Source organism: Bufo gargarizans, chromosome 6, assembly GCF_014858855.1.
Source record: "Bufo gargarizans isolate SCDJY-AF-19 chromosome 6, ASM1485885v1, whole genome shotgun sequence".
NCBI lineage: Eukaryota > Metazoa > Chordata > Amphibia > Anura > Bufonidae > Bufo > Bufo gargarizans.
In genome coordinates this window covers 363355966-363371343 of record NC_058085.1, presented here as the reverse complement: position 1 = coordinate 363371343, position 15378 = coordinate 363355966, and the positions used below count along the sequence as shown (strand labels likewise).

Below are 15378 nucleotides of genomic sequence, written 5' to 3'. Positions count from 1 at the left end.
ATAACAGTGACATCCACAGTGCCCCCATAACAGTGACATCCACAGCGCCCCCGTAACAGTGACCTCCACAGTGCCCCCATAACAGTGACCTCCACAGTGCCCCCATAACAGTGACATCCACAGTGCCCCCATAACAGTGACATCCACAGTGCCCCCATAACAGTGACATCCACAGTGCCCCCATAACAGTGACCTCTACAGTGCCCCATAACAGTGCCATCCACAGAGCCCCCATAACAGTGCCATCCACAGTGCCCCCATAACAGTGACATCCACAGTGCCCCATAACAGTGACATCCACAGATCCTCCATAACAGTGACATCCACAGATCCCCCATAACAGTGCCATCCACAGTGCACCCATAACAGTGCCATCCACAGAGCCCCCATAACAGTGCCATCCACAGTGCCCCCATAACAGTGACATCCACAGTGCCCCCATAACAGTGACATCCACAGTGCCCCCATAACAGTGCCATCCACAGTGCCCCCATAACAGTGCCATCCACAGTGCACCCATAACAGTGCCATCCACAGAGCCCCCATAACAGTGCCATCCACAGTGCCCCCATAACAGTGACATCCACAGTGCCCCCATAACAGTGACATCCACAGTGCCCCCATAACAGTGACATCCACAGATCCCCCATAACAGTGACATCCACAGTGCCCCCATAACAGTGACCTCCACAGTGCCCCATAACAGTGACCTCCACAGTGCCCCCATAACAGTGACATCCACAGTGCCCCCATAACAGTGACCTCCACAGTGCCCCATAACAGTGACCTCCACAGTGCCCCCATAACAGTGACATCCACAGTGCCCTCCATAACAGTGACCTCCACAGTGCCCCCATAACAGTGACCTCCACAGTGCCCCCATAACAGTGACCTCCACAGTGCCCCCATAACAGTGACCTCCACAGTGCCCCCATAACAGTGACCTCCACAGTGCCCCCATAACAGTGACCTCCACAGTGCCCCCATAACAGTGACATCCACAGTGCCCCCATAACAGTGACCTCCACAGTGCCCCATAACAGTGACCTCCACAGTGCCCCCCATAACAGTGACATCCACAGTGCCCTCCATAACAGTGACCTCCACAGTGCCCCCATAACAGTGACATCCACAGTGCCCCCATAACAGTGACATCCACAGTGCCCCCATAACAGTGACCTCCACAGTGCCCCCCATAACAGTGACCTCCACAGTGCCCCCCATAACAGTGACCTCCACAGTGCCCCCATAACAGTGACATCCACAGTGCCCCCATAACAGTGACATCCACAGTGCCCCCATAACAGTGACATCCACAGTGCCCCCATAACAGTGACATCCACAGTGCCCCCATAACAGTGACCTCCACAGTGTTTATTTCTGTGAGGCAAAGACTGAAGGACACGTGAGCGTCTATTGGCTATTATGGGTCATGTGACTGTGGATATCTCAGGAACGGTGCGTCCTAGAGAGCGGAGACCTATACGCCAGTTTTGTCCAGCCATGAAAAAAGACAGACGGACGGAGAGATATTCCATAAGGGCTCATGCACACAAGCGTATATTTTTTCCGTGTCTGTTACGTTTTTTTTTTTAGCGGTCTGTATGTGTAAACCATTCAACTCAATGGGGCCGCAAAAAAACGGAAATGACTCCGTGTGCATTCCGTGTCCGCATGGCCGTTCCGCAAAAAAATACAACACGTCCACATTAGGGGCCGAACATTGTTACGCAAAATGGGGGTGACACGCGCTCAGTGTGCGCGCCGTACTGCGACTTTTACTAAACTAAGATAAACCATCCGTTAACTTCCATCGCATCTGCGAGATAAATCAGTTATGTCGACCGATGTTCAACCAGATGTGCAGATAAGATACAGATGTAGCAGAGCTGGGTTTGTCAGGATTCAGGATCCATCAGATGTAGCAGAGCTGGGTGTGTCACGATTCAGGATCCATCAGATGTAGCAGAGCTGGGTGTGTCACGATTCAGGATCCATCAGATGTAGCAAAGCTGGGTCTGTCACGATTCAGGATCCATCAGATGTAGCAGAGCTGGGTGTGTCACGATTCATGACCCATCAGATGTAGCAGAGCTGGTTGTGTCACGATTCAGGATCCATCAGATGTAGCAGAGCTGGGTGTGTCGCGATTCAGGATCCATCAGATGTAGTAGAACGGATCTTGTGAGATTCAGCAGAGCAGAATATGTCATTTAACATAGTTCATGGTAAATTTGACAACCCGGGTCCAGCTTCTTCTGACAGATGAAGCAGAGTTGGGTTTGTCATTTGGCCCAGCACGAAGTTTGTCTAACTGGCTTTGTCAGATGTAAGATATCTGGTTATATCAGATGCAGCAGAGCTGACTGTCATTTATCACAGCTTATGGTGGGTTGTCAGACAGCAGACTGTCAGATGCAGCAGAGTGGAGTTTATTAATTAGCACAATTTTCGGTGGGTTTGTCAGATGCATCACAGCTGGGTTTGTCAACTCGCGCAATTTAGAGTACGTTTTTCAGTTGTAGCAAAACTGGCTTTGTCCGATCCAGCAGAGTGGAGTTTGTCATTTAACGACATTTATGGGTAGGGTTGTCAAATACAGCAAGCCTGACAATGAGTGCCATTGATAATGCGTTTGTCAGATGCAGCAGAGTGGACTTTGTTAGCACAATTTCAGATAGGTTTGTCAAGTGCAGCAGATCTGACTTTGTTATTGCTTCACCTGTCAGATGCAGCAGAGCTGACTTTGTTATTGCCTCAAGAAGACCTGTCAGATGCAGCAGAGCTTGGTTTTGCAGAATTTATGGTAAGTCTGTATTGTAGAGCAAAGTAGCGTGTAAATGTCAGATGCAGCAAAACCGGGTTTCCGCAATGCAGCAGAGAGGAGTTTGTCATTTAGCACAATCTACGGTGGGTTCGGTAAACACACTAATCCTCAGTTTGTCATTTGGTGTCATTTATACTGGCATTTCAGATGTAGCAGTGCTGAGCGGCCATTTAGCAAAAATGATGGGCAGTGTGCCCAATGTAGCAGTGCTGAGTGTCATTTAGTACAAATTCTAGTGGGTTTTCAGATGTAGCAAATCTGTGTTTGTCTTTTACCAAAAATTCGGGTCGGTTTCTCAGATTTAGAAAGGCAGGGTTTGCCATTTAGCCAAAATGGTGGCCAGTTGCCAGACGTAGCAGTGCCAAGTGTCATATCACACAACTGCTGGTGTTTTTCCCAAAAATTATGGCGTGGTTGTTAGACGTAGTAATGCTGTGTTTGTCATTTAGCAAAAATTATAGCCAGCTTGTCAGATGTAGCAGTACTGAGTAGCATTTAGCCCAAGTTCTAGTCATTTTTTTTTTTTTGATGTAGAGAGACGTTTGGCAGATGTTGCAGAGCTGAATTTGTCATTTAGTAAAAAGGACAGATGTAGCAGAACCGAGTGTCATTTCGCACAATCGTCTGCGTTTTTACAGACGCAGCAGAGCCACTTTGATCATTTATCAAAAAACCATGTCTTGGCTGTCAGACGTAGCAGAGCCGAGTGTAATTTAGCACAATTTCTAATAGTTTTTTTTTTTTTTCTTAGATGTAGAGAGCGGAGTTTGTCATTTAGCAAATACGGAAGCCGGTCTGTTAGATGTAGCAGAGCGTAGTGTCATATTTTTTTTTTCTAGATGTAGCAGAACAGAGTTTATGGTGACACATACAGACGTAGCAGCGGTGGTTTTGACCGCTATCATATTGCAAGGTGTTTTACATGGGACTGCATGGACAGTGCATAATATTTAGCACAATGCACAAAGGAAACAGCTCAATGACAAATCCAGCTCTGCTACATCATTTTTGCGGCTTCCGCGCTAATTATTGCACGCAGATATGATTATGGCCGCGTCTTCATGCCCCCCACCATGTATGGCCGCGGTCTCATGTTGCCTGTGCACTGTGCTGTCTTCCTGCTCCCTCCCTCTCCCTCCCTGGCTGTCTCGTCCTCCCCTCCCTCTCTCTCCCTCCCTCCTTCCCTGGCTGTCTCGTCCGTCCTCCCTCCCTCCCTCTCTCTCCCTCCCTCCTTCCCTGGCTGTCTCGTCCTCCCCTCCTTTTTCAGACTTATGGCCCGGAAGAAAACCCAACCCTGCAGGAAGCAGAAAGTCCTCCTCTATCTGTCTGGATCCCCCACCCCCTCCATCAGAAATCTGCCTCTCCCCCTCCCCAGCCTGTGCAGAGGAGAGGGGGCGACCCCCCAAGAAGAGACCAAGAGAGGAGGCGCAAAGTGTCAGAGGCAACAGGAGGGGAACCAGGGTGAGGAGGAAGCAAAAGGGAGACGCAGAGACAGAAGTGACAGCTCCAGACAGATGTGTTCACACGCGGATAATTATAGACACTCGTACACACACGCCGCCGGGGCAGGTACACGCTGCAGTGACAGCTCCAAACACACACGCCCGCCCGTGTCAACATGTGGCCACTGACAGCGCCACAAACAAATAGCCTGACAGGTAGAGGGGCGACTGACGGGGAAGACTGACAGCTGATGCGTCTGGCACTGACGACTGAACGGGCAGGCGGTGGAAACCTGGCCAAGAAGAGACGAGAAAGCACACACTGGCACGGGCAGACGGAAACGCGCTGCAAATGTGATGGCGGGCACCGACAGACAATGAGACGTGTAGAGGCGGACGAGACGCATCGAGACATGTGGGCAGACCGAGACAGGGGGACAGCAGCAGCAGATAAAGATGGTAGACGGGCACCGAAACGCGTAGGCGAGACCGGCAGTGAACATGATGCTTGTGAGACGGGCAAGCGGGTGCTTTGATGTGGGGTGGGCAGGCAAACAGGTGCTGGCAATGTGGGGTGGGGAAGCAGGGAAGGCAGGCAAACTGGGTCGTGGTTCACTGAGGCAGGGAGGTAAGTGGGTGCTGGTAATTTGGGGTAGGCACGAGAGCACTTGCTGGAAATGTGGGGTAAGTAGACAGGTTCTGGGGAAGCGGGAAAAGCAGGCAAAACTGGGTCTTGGTTTACTAGGGGAAGCAGGTAAGTGCTGGAAATGGGGTGCAAGCAAGCGGGCGCTGGTGATAAAGGGCAGGCAGCTAGTATAGTGAGGCAAGCAAGGGTACTGCATGTATAGTGGGCGAGTGGGTAGGCAAGCAGGTGCCCGTGGAAGCAGTAAGGGAAGCAAACTGGGCCTAGGTTTAATGGGGCAGGAAGGCAAGCAGGTGCTGGTAAGGTGGGGTAGGCAGGCAGACCAGGGCTTGGCTTAATAAAGCAGGCAGGCAAGTGCTGGAAATGTGGGGCAGACATGGGAGCAGGAGCCGGGAATGTACGGAAGATAGGCAAGCGGGTGCTGGTAATGTGGGGGAGACGAGCAGGAAGGTAATAAAGGGCAGGGGACATGCATGTATACTGGGGTGGGTAGGCAAGCAGGTGTGGTGGCGGTGGGAAGGCAGGCAGACCGGGTCTGGGGCATGCAGGCCAGTGCTGGTAATGTGGGGTAGACAGGGTAGCAAGGAAAGCAGGCGAGGTGTGCAAGCAATCAGGGGCTGGTTAATGGTGTCGGCAGGCAAGTAAGTGGTGGTGATGTGGGGCTGTGAGCACAGACTGGTAATTCCCAGCAAGTGCTGGGAATGGTGTGTAGTTGGGTGGACAGTTACTGGCAGGTCAGTTGTTGCGTGTATAGCAGGATCAGAAGGCAAGCGGATGCAGGTAACGAGCAGGACGCATGAACGGGACCGGCAGGCATATGTAAGTTATGTGGGGAATGCAAGCAAGTGCTGGGGGTGCGAGAAAGACGGTCAGGCAGACCCACCCTGGTTATAGGACTCGGGCAGGTAAGCAATTGTTGGCGTCTGTTGGGCAAGCAAGCAGAGGCTGGTAGGTCAGGACAGACAGGTAAGAAGGCAAGCAATGTAGGACATGAAGGTAAGTCGCCAGTAATACAGGTCAGTATTAGGAAACGTGGGGCAGGAAGGTAGGTACTGGTCTAGTGTGCCAGGTAATGGGCAGCAGTAATGCAGACCGTGCAGCCAGCGCTGTATTGTGGGGCGGGCAGGCAGGCCGGTAAGTGATGGCGGCAGGCAGAAACTGTAAGTCTGAGAAAACGACCGAGAACTGGAAATGTAATATAATATGTGGGGCAAATAGAGCGACCGGCACTGCACAGAGGGCATTTACTTATTTTTTCCCTCCTCAAAGGCACCTTAAAATTAAGACAACGTGACAACACACAGACAATTAGATACCATGCAACAGGAGACAGACATCTAGATACAATATGACAACACACTAGACAGGCACCTAGATACAACGTGACAAGACAGACAGATGTCTAGATACAACGTGACAACACAAAAGAGAGACATATCTAGATACAACGTGACAACACACAAGACAGACAGATATCTAGATACAACGTGACAACACACAAGACAGACAGATATCTAGATACAACGTGACAACACAGAAGAGAGACAGATGTCTAGATACAACGTGACAACACAAAAGAGAGACAGATGTCTAGATACAACGTGACAACACAGAAGAGAGACAGATATCTAGATACAACGTGACAACACAGAAGAGAGACAGATATCTAGATACGTGACAACACAGAAGAGAGACAGATATCTAGATACAACGTGACAACACACAAGACAGACAGATGTCTAGATACAACGTGACAACACAAAAGAGACAGATGTCTAGATACAACGTGACAACACAGAAGAGAGACAGATATCTAGATACAACATGACAACACACAAGACAGACAGATGTCAAGATACAATGTGACAATACAGAAGAGAGACAGATAGCTAGATACAACGTGACAACACACAGGACAGATAGATGTCTAGATACAACGTGATAACACACAAGACAGACAGATAGCTAGATACAACGTGACAACACACAAGACAGACAGATGTCTAGATACGCGACAACACACAAGACAGACAGATATCTAGATACAACGTGACAACACACAAGACAGACAGATGTCTAGATACAACACACAAGACAGAGATCTAGTTACAACATGGACAAGCTGCTATATACATGACAATACTTAAGACAAATGTGATGACACAGACAAACAGGCTACAAGATACAGTGTGACAACACACAGCTGCACAGATACAACAGGATGTAGTAATACAGAAACAACATGCAGACAGATGCACAGATACAATGTGAGAACACACAGACAGATACAGTACACACATATATGACAACGCACAGATGGACAGAGGCATACATACTATATGAGAACACACAGACTGATGTGTAGACAACATGCAGATGGAGAGATGCATGGATACAATGTGACAACACAAAAAGGGGCAGGTGCTTAGATGCAGTGTGACAACTCAGTTACAGTCATGGATACAATGTGACAACACAGACAGACAAGAATCTAAAAAACAATATGGCAACACACAGGCGGACAGATTCATAAATACAGCCTGACAACACAGGCGGACAGATCCAGAAATACAGCCTGACAACACAGGTGGACAGATCCAGAAATACAGTCTGACGACACAGGAGGACAGATCCAGAAATACAGTCTGACGACACAGGAGGCCAGATCCAGAAATACAGCCTGACGACACAGGCGGACAGATCCAGAAATACAGCCTGACGACACAGGAGGACAGATCCAGAAATACAGCCTGACAACACAGGCGGACAGATCCAGAAATACAGCCTGACAACACAGGCGGACAGATCCAGAAATACAGCCTGACAACACAGGCGGACAGATCCAGAAATACAGCCTGACAACACAGGCGGACAGATCCAGAAATACAGCCTGACTACACAGGCGGACAGATCCAGAAATACAGCCTGACCACACAGGAGGACAGATCCAGAAATACAGCCTGACCACACAGGAGGACAGATCCAGAAATACAGCCTGACAACACAGGAGGACAGATCCAGAAATACAGCCTGACAACACAGGCGGACAGATCCAGAAATACAGCCTGACAACACAGGCGGACAGATCCATAAATACAGCCTGACAACACAGGTGGTCAGATATGGTTCACAATGTGACAACACAGAGGAAGATGAGTAGACACACTGTGACAACACACAGCAGACAGACGACTAGACACAATGCGTCAACACAGACTGAAAAATCTTATAGATTGTAACATTGTATTTATTGTACTGTGCACTACTACTACTACTACTGATATACTGTACGCTGTCATCCGAAGCAGTTGGCAGATCAGGCCTCTGTCTACAGTAAGTGTTGGTAGACTGGTGGCTTTTTGTCTGGAATCTATTTGTTTCAAGTGTATGTGAAAATAATGTGGTGATAGTTTAAAGTGAATTTCTGTCACCAGACAGCTCTGATTATTGTATTAATATATCCTCAGAACAGTATATTTGTAATGATACACAGCTCCAAATCCCCTGCACAAAGTTACGTGATACGGTTCTGGCTATCTGTATCCACCACTAGAGGGAGCTCACTGCATACTGTATATACAATGAACTCATTGATGTCGGAATACAGTGAGCTCCCTCTAGTGGTGAATGCAGGTAACCAGAACTTTACCATGTAACTATGTATGTGCAGGGAATTTGGAGATCTCCATCAGAAACCTAAGCCCCTATACTAATATAGAAAGAAGTTAATCCACTCAAAAACTTTTATCTAAAAACTAGCGGTCATGTGTTGACCTTCCCTTTAAGGCCTCATGCACACGACAGTATTTTTTTGCCGTCCGCAAAAAGGGGTTCCGTTGTTCCCTTATCTGTGTCCGTTTTTGTTTCCGTGTGTCTTCCTTTATTTTTGGAGGATCTCCAGACATGAAGGAAAGTAAAAAAAAATCTAAGTCAAGTTTGCCGTGCAAATGATAGGAAAAAAACGGACGCGGATGACAATCTTTTGTAGCTCTGTGTTTTTTCACGCACCCATTTACTTGAATGGGTCCGCGAACAGTTTTCCGTGAAAAAAATAGGACAGGTTATATTTTTTTGACAGACTGAAACCACGGATCACGGACGCGGATGACAAACAGTGCATTAGCCGAGTTTTCAACTGACCCATTGAAAGTCAATAGGTCCGCAGAAAAATCAGTATTCTATGCAGTTGTTGCGCTAAACAGAAAATCTAGGCCCATATGTCTGGTATTGTGAAGAGATGGCAAAGAGATTGTGAGACTAGCAGATGAGCCACAAGTGGGAGAATTGTGTTTGGTTAATACTAGTGACTGAAATGTACTGATAGAAATAAGATCATTATTATAGTGGTATATTCTTGTACATAGGAGCAGTATTATAGTAGTTATATTCTTGTACATAGGAGCAGTATTATAGTAGTTATATTCTTGTACATAGGAGCAGTATTATAGTAGTTATATTCTTGTACATAGGAGGCAGTATTATAGTAGTTATATTCTTGTACATAGGAGCAGTATTATAGTAGTTATATTCTTGTACATAGGAGCAGTATTATAGTAGTTATATTCTTGTACATAGGAGCAGTATTATAGTAATTATATTCTTGTACATAGGAGCAGTATTATAGTAGTTATATTCTTGTACATAGGAGCAGTATTATAGTAGTTATATTCTTGTACATAGGAGGCAGTATTATAGTAGTTATATTCTTGTACATAGGAGGCAGTATTATAGTAGTTATATTCTTGTACATAGGAGGCAGTATTATAGTAGTTATAGTCTTGTACATAGGAGCAGTATTATAGTAGTTATATTCTTGTACATAGGAGGCAGTATTATAGTAGTTATAGTCTTGTACATAGGAGCAGTATTATAGTAGTTATAGTCTTGTACATAGGAGGCAGTATTATAGTAGTTATAGTCTAGTACATAGGAGCAGTATTATAGTAGTTATATTCTTGTACATAGGAGGCAGTATTATAGTAGTTATATTCTTGTACATAGGGGCAGTATTATAGTAGTTATATTCTTGTACATATAATGCAGTATTATAGTAGTTATAGCAGTTATATTCTTGTACATAGGAGCAGTATTATAGTAGTTATATTCTTGTACATAGGAGCAGTATTATAGTAGTTATATTCTTGTACATAGAGGCAGTATTATAGTAGTTATATTCTTAGTACATAGGAGCAGTATTATAGTAGTTATACTCTTGTACATAGGAGGCAGTATTATAGTAGTTATATTCCTGTATATAGGAGGCAGTATTATAGTAGTTATATTCTTGTATATAGGAGCAGTATTATAGTAGTTATATTCTTGTACATATGGGAAGTATTATAGTAGTTATATTCTTGTACATAGGAGCAGTATTATAGTAGTTATATTCTTGTATATAGGAGCAGTATTATAGTAGTTATATTCTTGTACATATGGGAAGTATTATAGTAGTTATATTCTTGTACATAGGGGAAGTATTATAGTAGTTATATTCTTGTACATAGGAGGCAGTATTATAGTAGTTCTATTCTTGTACATAGGAGCAGTATTATAGTAGTTATATTCTTGTACATAGGAGCAGTATTATAGTAGTTCTATTCTTGTACATAGGAGCAGTATTATAGTAGTTATATTCTTGTACATATGGGAAGTATTATAGTAGTTATATTCTTGTACATAGGAGGCAGTATTATAGTAGTTCTATTCTTGTACATAGGAGCAGTATTATAGTAGTTATATTCTTGTACATATGGGAAGTATTATAGTAGTTATATTCCTGTACATGGTGCAGTATTATAGTAGTTATATTCTTGTACATAGGAGCAGTATTATAGAAGTTATATTCTTGTACATAGGAGCAGTATTATAGTAGTTATATTCTTATACATATGGGAAGTATTATAGTAGTTATATTCTTGTACATAGGAGCAGTATTATAGTAGTTATATTCTTGTACATAGGAGCAGTATTATAGTAGTTATATTCTTGTACATAGGAGGCAGTATTATAGTAGTTATATTCTTGTACATAGGAGCAGTATTATAGTAGTTATATTCTTGTACATAGGAGCAGTATTATAGTAGTTATAGTCTTGTACATAGGAGCAGTAATATAGTAGTTATATTCTTTTACATAGGAGCAGTATTATAGTAGTTATAGTCTTGTACATAGGAGCAGTATTATAGTAGTTATATTCTTGTACATAGGAGCAGTATTATAGTAGTCATATTCTTGTACATAGGAGCAGTATTATAGTAGTTATATTCTTGTACATAGGAGCAGTATTATAGTAGTTATATTCTTGTACATAGGAGCAGTATTATAGTAGTTTATTCTATGTTCACCCACGCGTTCACATCTCTACATGCCAACAAATATTTGCATGTCACATTTTAGAGACCATCCCATTAAATTTTGATTTCATGACATTCTTACCCGCTCTTTTCCCTCTCAGCCTCATGATGGCGTCAGACCTGGGTAGCAGCCTGACCTCTATAGACTGGCTCCCGCAGCTGACCATCCAGGCTGCTATGAAAGGGTCACAGCAGGGCAGCGGAGGAAGAAAAGGACCGGGATCTCCCACTGACCCCAACGCCATGTTAACTAAGGAGGAGGCGGCGGCACACCGTGATGGAAAACCCCCTTATAGTTATGCCAATCTCATCCAGTATGCAATAAACTCTGCACCTGCCAGGAGGATGACCCTCAGTGAGATCTATCGCTGGATCTGTGACAACTTCCCCTATTACCGCAATGCCGGTGTAGGGTGGAAGGTAATCACACCTCTCTGTATAATGCTCTCCATCGTTATATCAAAAGTATAAATTATCTATGTATTTTTTTATCACAATGTTATAATGTTATTTCTTTTTTGCAGAACTCAATCCGCCACAACCTGTCACTAAATAAATGTTTCAGGAAAGTGCCGCGCCCCAGAGACGACCCGGGAAAGGTGAGCTATGATGACTCTTATAGAGATATACAGGTCCTTCTAAAAAAAATTAGCAAATTGTGATAAAGTTCATTGTTTTCTGTAATGTACTGATAAACATTAGACTTTCATATATTTTAGATTCATTACACACCAACTGAAGTAGTTCAAGCATTTTATTGTTTTAATATTGATGATTTTGGCATACAGCTCATGAAAACCCAAATTTCCTATCTAAAAAAATTAGCATATTTCATCCGACCAATAAAAGAAAAGTGTTTTTAATACAAAAAACGTCAACCTTCAAATAATTATGTTCAGTTATGCACTCAATACTTGGTCGGGAATCCTTTTGCAGAAATGACTGCTTCAATGCGGCGTGGCATGGAGGCAATCAGCCTGTGGCACTGCTGAGGTGTTATGGAGGCCCAGGAGGCTTCAATGCGGCCTTAAGCTCATCCAGAGTGTTGGGTCTTGCGTCACTCATCTTCCCAATATCCCACAGATTCTCTATGGGGTTCAGGTCAGTAGAGTTGGCAGGCCAATTGAGCCCAGTAATACCATGGTCAGTAAACCATTTACCAGTGGTGTTGGCGCTGTGAGCAGGTGCCAGGTCGTGCTGAAAAATGACATCTTCATCTCCATAAAGCTTTTCAGCAGATGGAAGCATGAAGTGCTCCAAAATCTCCTGATAGCGGCTGCATTGACCCTGCCCTTGATAAAACACAGTGGACCAACACCAGCAGCTGACATGGCGCCCCAGACCATCACTGACTGTGGGTACTTGACACTGGACTTCAGGCATTTTGGCATTTCCCTCTCCCCAGTCTTCCTCCAGACTCTGGCACCTTGATTTCCGAATGACATGCAAAATTTGCTTTCATCCGAAAAAAGTACTTTGGACCACTGAGCAACAGTCCAGTGCTGCTTCTCTGTAGCCCAGGTCAGGCGCTTCTGACGCTGTTTCTGGGGAATGCGGCACCTGTAGCCCATTTCCTGCACACGCCTGTACACGGGGGCTCTGGATGTTTCTACTCCAGACTCAGTCCACTGCTTCCGCAGGTCCCCCAAGGTCTGGAATCGGTCCTTCTCCACAATCTTCCTCAGGGTCCGGTCACCTCTTCTCGTTGTGCAGCGTTTTCTGCCACACTTTTTCCTTCCCACAGACTTCCCACTGAGGGGCCTTGATACAGCGCTCTGGGAACAGCCTATTCCTTCAGAAATTTCTTTCTGTGTCTTACCCTCTTGCTTCAGGGTGTCAATGATGGCCTTCTGGACAGCAGTCAGGTCGGCAGTCTTACCCATAATTGCGGTTTTGAGTAATGAACCAGGCTGGGAGTTTTTAAAAGCCTCAGGAATCTTTTGCAGGTGTTTAGAGTTAATTAGTTGATTCAGATGATTAGGTTAATAGCTCGTTTAGAGAACCTTTTCATGATATGCTAATTTTTTGAGATAGGAATTTCGGGTTTTCATGAGCTGTATGCCAAAATCATCAATATTAAAACAATAAAAGGCTTGAACTACTTCAGTTGTGTGTAATGAATCTAAAATATATGAAAGTCTAATGTTTATCAGTACATTACAGAAAATAATGAACTTTATCACAATATGCAATTTTTTTTAGAAGGACCTGTATATACAGTACAGACCAAAAGTTTGGACACACCTTCTCATTCAAAGAGTTTTCTTTATTTTCATGACTATGAAAATTGTAGATTCACACTGAAGGCATCAAAACTATGAATTAACACATGTGGAATTATATACATAACAAAAAAGTGTGAAACAACTGAAAATATGTCATATTCTAGGTTCTTCAAAGTAGCCACCTTTTGCTTTGATTACTGCTTTGCACACTCTTGGCATTCTCTTGATGAGCTTCAAGAGGTAGTCACCTGAAATGGTCTTCCAACAGTCTTGAAGGAGTTCCCAGAGATGCTTAGCACTTGTTGGCCCTTTTGCCTTCACTCTGCGGTCCAGCTCACCCCAAACCATCTCGATTGGGTTCAGGTCCGGTGACTGTGGAGGCCAGGTCATCTGGCGCAGCACCCCATCACTCTCCTTCATGGTCAAATAGCCCTTACACAGCCTGGAGGTGTGTTTGGGGTCATTGTCCTGTTGAAAAATAAATGATGGTCCAACTAAACGCAAACCGGATGGAATAGCATGCCGCTGCAAGATGCTGTGGTAGCCATGCTGGTTCAGTATGCCTTCAATTTTGAATAAATCCCCAACAGTGTCACCAGCAAAGCACCCCCACACCATCACACCTCCTCCTCCATGCTTCACGGTGGGAACCAGGCATGTAGAGTCCATCCGTTCACCTTTTCTGCGTCGCACAAAGACACGGTGGTTGGAACCAAAGATCTAAAATTTGGACTCATCAGACCAAAGCACAGATTTCCACTGGTCTAATGTCCATTCCTTGTGTTCTTTAGCCCAAACAAGTCTCTTCTGCTTGTTGCCTGTCCTTAGCAGTGGTTTCCTAGCAGATATTCTACCATGAAGGCCTGATTCACACAGTCTCCTCTTAACAGTTGTTCTAGAGATGTGTCTGCTGCTAGAACTCTGTGTGGCATTGACCTGGTCTCTAATCTGAGCTGCTGTTAACCTGCAGATTTCTGAGGCTGGTGACTCGGATGAACTTATCCTCCGCAGCAGAGGTGACTCTTGGTCTTCCTTTCCTGGGGCGGTCCGCATGTGAGCCAGTTTCTTTGTAGCGCTTGATGGTTTTTGTGACTGCACTTGGGGACACTTTCAAAGTTTTCCCAATTTTTCGGACTGACTGACCTTCATTTCTTAAAGTAATGATGGCCACTCGTTTTTCTTTACTTAGCTGCTTTTTTCTTGCCATAATACAAATTCTAACAGTCTATTCAGTAGGACTATCAGCTGTGTATCCACCTGACTTCTCCACAACGCAACTGATGGTCCCAACCCATTTATAAGGCAAGAAATCCCACTTATTAAACCTGACAGGGCACACCTGTGAAGTGAAAACCATTTCAGGTGACTACCTCTTGAAGCTCATCAAGAGAATGCCAAGAGTGTGCAAAGCAGTAATCAAAGCAAAAGGTGGCTACTTTGAAGAACCTAGAATATGACATATTTTCAGTTGTTTCACACTTTTTTGTTATGTATATAATTCCACATGTGTTAATTCATAGTTTTGATGCCTTCAGTGTGAATCTACAATTTTCATAGTCATGAAATAAAGAAAACTCTTTGAATGAGAAGGTGTGTCCAAACTTTTGGTCTGTACTGTATATATATCCATAGAAAAGGTCAGGCAGCCCTCCCTTCACATGCAGCTGTAGCTGTAAGGTGCCCGCGGTGGTCCCTCGATTCAGGACGGAAGACAACAAAGAAAATCCGCAGCGCTCCTTGAAGTATAAAAAATGTGTAGTTTATTCGCACATGTCGAAATTTGACAACGTTTCGGTTCTTTCACAGAAACTTTCTCAAGTCAGGTGAACATAAAGTGCATAAGTGCAAGTATAAATACATCATCACATTGTTACCCATTACTTCACCA

General features: G+C 44.6%; 1 protein-coding gene across 6 annotated transcripts in view; it reads left to right on the top strand.

The window, feature by feature from the left end:
* Window positions 1-4095: 4095 nt before the first annotated feature.
* The window catches only part of LOC122940614 (forkhead box protein J2-like), a 28212-nt gene continuing 16929 nt past the window's right edge, over window positions 4096-15378 (top strand). For 2 of the 6 annotated variants that reach the window (XM_044297260.1, XM_044297259.1), the window contains exons 1-3: window positions 4308-4748; window positions 11367-11685; window positions 11790-11864. In XM_044297260.1, coding sequence (XP_044153195.1) covers window positions 4726-4748; window positions 11367-11685; window positions 11790-11864 — 417 coding nt within the window. In that variant the 5' untranslated portion in view covers window positions 4308-4725. The other 4 variants (XM_044297261.1, XM_044297265.1, XM_044297264.1 and 1 more) reach the window with 4 other exon arrangements.